General features: G+C 46.4%; 1 protein-coding gene across 1 annotated transcript in view; it reads left to right on the top strand.

Annotated features, from left to right (window-relative positions):
- Positions 1 to 661: 661 nt before the first annotated feature.
- Positions 662 to 6,000, top strand: part of FBXL2 (F-box and leucine rich repeat protein 2) — a 68,723-nt gene continuing 63,384 nt past the window's right edge. The window contains exon 1 of the mRNA XM_076330974.1: positions 662 to 756. Within this exon, the coding sequence (XP_076187089.1) occupies positions 754 to 756 (3 nt within the window). The 5' untranslated portion in view covers positions 662 to 753. The remainder of the gene's footprint in view (positions 757 to 6,000) is intronic.

Below are 6,000 nucleotides of genomic sequence, written 5' to 3'. Positions count from 1 at the left end.
AGATGTTATCGTCCCCAGTTATCTACCCTTGTGGTTGCAACACGAGTGAAAGTGCACTCAGGTTGCAGCCCCTCCAGTTTACACGGCAGCATCTCAGACTGAACATGTTGCCAGCGGACATTTCACCTTATGTGCCAGGCTGCAAACCGGAGGAGCAGGGGGCAGCTACACCTGCACTAGGAACACCCAGCAGACCTTCAGGAGAGCACGCAGCTGGAACCGGTGCTGCCTGGCAGCTACACCGGCCCTTCCTCGGCTACGAGCACACAGGCCACTGTAAATCCCAAGGGCCGACTGGGGAGGGCTGCCAGTCCCTTCCCATCGGGAGGAAAGGCGGCTGCATGAGAGCCGCGGGAGGGGCCGGGCCAGGGCGACAGCCCTCCCTCACCGAGCTGACAGGCTCGGGACCCGCCAGGAGCACCGCCAAGCCGTCCTGCCCGAGGCCGGCTCCCCTTCCCGTCGCCAGCAGTCCCTGGAGAGCAACCTACGCCCCCACCCGGGCCGCCATGCCACCGCCCCCTCTCACGGCGCCACCTGAGGCGGGAGGGAGGCGGTGGCAGCCGAGGGGGCGGGGCGGGGCGGCCCGGCCCCACCGCGCAGGGGCGGTGCCGGTCACGTGGGCCGGCGGCGGCCCCGCCCCGCCCCAGCTCTGGCAGCGGCGGCGGCGGCGGCGCGCGCGCAGGCGTTGCACCTGGCGCCCTCCTTGGGGCTCCTCGTCGCCAGGACAACCGGCCTCGCCGCGGCGCCTCTGCCATGGTGAGCCTGCGGCCCGGCCCGGCCCGCCCCGGCGCCCCCCGCCGCCGGGCGTTAGGGGGCTGGCCCGGCCGCTTGGGGCCCAGGGCGGGGAGCGGCGGCGAGGCGGGACGGGCAGGTGGCGGGGCGGGCGGCGCCGCCGCCGCCGCGGGGAGCGGGCGCTGGCGCTGGCCGGGCCGTGTGGAGCGGCCGTGGGGCCGGGCGGCGGGCGGGCTCCTCACCCTGAGGGGAGGGTGGCGGCCGGGGCAGGCGTAACGTCTGCGCTTGGCGGGCGGGGGTATGCAGGGTACGGGCGTGTGTGCACCGTGGCGGTGCGGATGTGGTGCTCGGCGTGCGGCCCTGCGCGGCGCGGGGAGCGGGGATGTGTCTGCGGGGGGCTGTGGCGGGCTGTGCCGTCCCCCGCTGTAACGGTGGGGAAGAGAGGGTCTGTCTGTCTGTCCAGAGCAGGTGGGGCGCGGTGGGGCTGCGTAGTCCCTCGCTATAGCACAGGCGGGGAGAGGGTATGCCTGCGTGTCAGTGGGTGAGGTGTGATGGGTGTCTTGCCTCCCTGTATAACGCCGGAGCAGCCATGGTTGGAGTCTGCCTGTGTGGAGAGTGGGTCAGGTGCGGCAGGGGTGTGTTGTCCCCCTGTATAACACAGGAGAGATAATGTGTGTATACAGGTGCGTAAAGCAGCTGGGGCGTGATGGAGGTGTGTCGTCCCCCTGTATAAAGTAGGGGTGAAGCTAACGTGTGTGTCAGTGCGCAGAGCAGACATGGGGTGTTACAGCGTGGATGCATGGGGTGCTGGGGTGGGGCACTGTGCTATATGCTTATGCGTGTGCAATAAGCCAGGGTGTGGCCTGGGATGTGTGTGTATAGCAGATGTACGGTAGGACATGAGGGTAATATTACACCTCTGTGTCATTATGTGTGTGTGTTTGCTATGATTTGGGCTTCGGATATGCATGTATTTGTGTTGTAGCAGAGATGTGACATGACATGCAGGGACATGACATGGCATTGTATGTATGTAGTTGTGTCTGTATACTGCTGTCTGGTATGGGCTTGTGTCTGTGTGTGTGTATAAATAGTGAACATTGGGTGTGGCATAATATGTGGATATTTTTATAGGCATGTATGCTATGGGTGTGGCAAGGATTATCTGTACTTTTATATGTATGTAGCAGATACAGGGTATGGTATTTTCTGTGTATAGAGTGGCAGTTGCTTATATGTGTAAGTATGCATAGCTGTGGTGGTTTATGTGTATGCACAGATGCATTATAAATGTAATAGACTTGTGGTACGTGGGCATGAGGTTTGTTGCATCCGTATGTAGAGGTGGTGTGTCATGGAGCGTATGTGTGTGGAGGGTGCAGCAAAGGAGGAAGAGTGGTTGAGATTTGCTCTGTGGGGAGAGTATGTGGGGATGCGATACAGTACGTGTACACAGCAAGTGGCAGCGGAGAGCTGCATCATTACGTTTGTGAAAGGAAGATGACAAGGCGTGTAAGGGGGAGTGAGTAGGGACAGGCACAGCATGTTTGGAAAGGATGTTGGTATGATCCCTGTTTTCAATTACAACTTAAGTGTCTGATGCCTTACTGCTTCGCAGTGATAGTTTTATACAGGAAGAAGGTACAGTTGCTAGCCTTTCACACGTGGGGAAATGCACAGTTTTAAGGCAGAAAATCACTTTCTGTGTATATTTATGTGTGTATAATGATAGTAGGTGTCCTGTAGCAAGTTCTGGGGAGGGAGAGGGAGTGCTCAGCCTTACAAAAGGAAGGAGCATATCCCTGTGGTGTTGTAACTTTTCTTTCTCTTCTTCCTTCGCATGAAGGCTTGTTCGTGCTTCTCCTCTTTCTTCTCCTGCACTTTGCCTTCTGTTCCTTCCCAATTCTAGCCTGTATGTTTTGAACTCAAGCAAAACAACCTTGAAAACTAAAATGTGAGGTGGCATAAAAATATGGATAGACTGTGTGGGATTGCAGTACTCTTCTGTATAGAATCATGTTGGATTTGGTTTGCAAAGGGTTTAGGATACATCTGTTGCTACAGGGAGGAGTAAACATCAGTGAGTGAGGCTGTGGATGGTGTAGTATTGGTGAAGTGATTGTGATGCGACTTAATAACATGTCCTACTTCACATTAGTATTCCATCACACATCTTACTGTATCTTAAACATCAACTGAATAAAATGGATTTATCTCATGTTCTAAACGTAGGAAAAATTACAGACTGAAAAATAACGAACAAAATATTTTATAAACTGTTTCACAATATAAGTAAATATTTTCCATTTACCAAACTTCAGGTATGGAGTTTTCCTTCATGGTCCATTTTGACATTCCTGATTAGATACCTTTAGCAGTCTAAACTCAGCAGATGTAGAATCCGCAAAGAAGCACTGAATTGTTGCTGTAACTGCACGGGTAAAATCTCAGAAATTATACTGGATAAACTTTACTGCTGTGCAAATTCTTATATCGGGCAGTCTCTTAGTTGCACTTGACAGCTGGTAAGAAAAGGACGAAATGCGTCATTTTTTTTTCTTTCCATATTTTTCAGATATTTTATTCAATGAATGTGTATACTTGAATTGCTCTCTGTTACAGGATTAGTCCTGTTTAGGTTGTTCTTTCCCTCTTAATTCTTCATAGCTGCATGGTTTAAAATTCAAGAAAGGTGAGGAAAGAATTAATTTTGACCAACTAACACCAGACCTTTTAGTACAGGGAATATCAGTGTTCCTACAAATCAGAAGGACCATTAGCTTACTGATTTCTGATTTTGACAATAGACTGGAATATTTACTCATCTTGGTTAAAATTAGGGATAACATGGGGCTAGCAGATGTGGAAAGTTTAAAATAAAAATCAGATTTTCACTGAAGCATGGCAACTATTTTTAGGTTAGTGTAGAAAAGTAGTACTAATCTTGGCACTGTGACAATATCGATCTGAATGCCAGCAGAAGGCTACATGTTAACAGTACTTCAGCTGTTTTGTCAATTAGAAATCAGAATAACTGCACTAATTTCATATAAATTGTTATCAACTTGTGTAATAGTTCTGGTAGTGTTTCTACTGAATCAGAAATACACATAAAATGGGGTATGCTAAGTAGGACAAAACCAGATGAAATTGTGAAACCAAAGAGTTCTCCCTCACAGTTCAGACAGTAGCCTCGAGCTAGTTTAGACAATAGTCACAACATTCACTTGCATTCTTTCTAATAACCTTTTTAGGAAGGTGATCCATATACTCCATAGATTTCTTAATTTTTTTTTCTCTTTATGTTAGCACAGTGCAAAAACTGTTACAATTTCTGATCATACTTGAGCTATGTATTTTGGATTACTTGATTTGAATGTGATAGGGTTGGAGTCCAGCTGTCTGTCTGAGCTTTTACAAAACAGCTTTCCCACTTGAACTTTTAACACAGGGTGGGATATTCTAATTGTTTGTAAAGCTTCTGAGAAGGAAGATTGTAAACATAGAGTAATTTCTAAATAGTGAAAGTCAGATTTACGTTCTTAAAAATGTAGGAAGTCTTTATCCATTGTTACAACAGAAAAAGGTATACATATGGCATTAAAAGAGTATAATGATGGACTTAAAATTCACAGCATACTGGTATCTCCTCTGCCAATTCCATGTTTATTTTTCAGGATCAAGAAATTGCTTTTATGTCTCTGTCAAAGTTTAAACTAGTTGTTCTTGAGATTGAAGATTTTTTTTTTACTAGTAGTTTGTGAAGATCAAACTTTTCTCTCAGACTAATTTTTCAAAAAATATACTGTGCTATGAATGTCTGAAAATTTGTGTATATAGTGTAATTCTACAAGATTGCGTGAAACCAAATGGATTATTTTTGTCATGAGATTAATTTTAATTTGAGTACAGTCTCTGTGAATGATGTTGTGGTGGAAGCTGCCTTAGATTCTATTTCAGTATGTCTGTGTAGAGTCTCAGAGTTACTTGAATGGTCAAAGGGAAGTACCTTTCTGAGGTGTTTTGAACTTAGGCTTTTGCAAATTGCATTTGAGTGTCTGACGCCTAAGAAAGGATTTGTTATCTACCTGGTCAAGAAAAAGAAAGCACAGAATCTGTAAGATGCCTAACTTTTGCTGACTCCAGTGACCTCCCTCCTATCCCCACCAGGTCCCCTGTCCCATCCCCACCCCCCTCCCCCGCCCCCCCAAAAAACCAAGCAAAACTACAGTATGAATTTAAGCACTTAAATGGACTAAAATAATTTCTGTTGGGTACAGAGAGGTAATGGAAATGCAACAATAGTTGCATTGTTTAAAATACAAGGGCACTGCAGCTGATACAATCAACTACAGCCAGTCTCATGAGTGATTCCCTCTGGGTTGTTATCTTTGCCTTGGAGGAACCACTGCACTCGTGCTAGGGGAGGACTGGAACTGGAAATGTGCCCTTTTCTGGGCTTGCGCATTTATGACTACTCGGAACCACAAGCTGCTGCTGTGTAGCCCACAAGAAAGTACTTAAAATTTGGTATCAAGCTGCTACCCTTAAAATATTGGCCATACTTCGTGGTATACTCTCTTTTTCTATCCCAGTGTTTTCCTGTGTTCTCCTTCAGGTGGAAGGAAATAGTAAACTCTGTTTTCATTGGATTTGATTGCTGTTCAACTGGTTAACCAGTATGTTCTATAAATTTAAATCAATAAAGAGACAAGACATCATCAAATCTGCATAAGTGTGAAACACTACCAGTACATCAAGTTTGTCTGTCTTCAGAGGTTGAAACTGAGGTCAGAGCTTCACAGAGGAAAGGCATTTCCATATTGTGACTTGATGTTATATAGTAGTTATTTGAATATTAAGGGGCAAAATGTCTGAGTGTGCTTGTAGTTCTGAAAATGGTCTATAATATACTACTTAAGCTAAAGTATCAAGGTTATTTTATTTCAGCAGAAATTCAAGAACCATAAATTTTGGCAAATACTAACAATTAAGTGAGTGTCTAGTTTTTCCTCTAAATCTCAACCTCTTACCTTTCTTGGAACAGTTTGAAAAAGATGTTTTGGAAATGCTACTGTGATGCTATTTCCTGTGATGTCAGTTATAATTGCTGCTTATAATCATGAAGAGGTACCTAACTTTGTTTCTTATAACTGAAAGTTTTTATTAATTATACACTACGTATATGGCGTGTGCAGCTGCAACACAGATTTTTGTGTTATCTTTTTTTCTGGTTCATACTCTAGGGAGATTGCCTTGCAGAGAAGG

The sequence above is a fragment of the Aptenodytes patagonicus genome, chromosome 2 (assembly GCF_965638725.1).
Source record: "Aptenodytes patagonicus chromosome 2, bAptPat1.pri.cur, whole genome shotgun sequence".
NCBI lineage: Eukaryota > Metazoa > Chordata > Aves > Sphenisciformes > Spheniscidae > Aptenodytes > Aptenodytes patagonicus.
The sequence above is the reverse complement of the archived record's forward strand: the minus strand, read 5'-3'. Positions and strand labels throughout refer to the sequence as shown.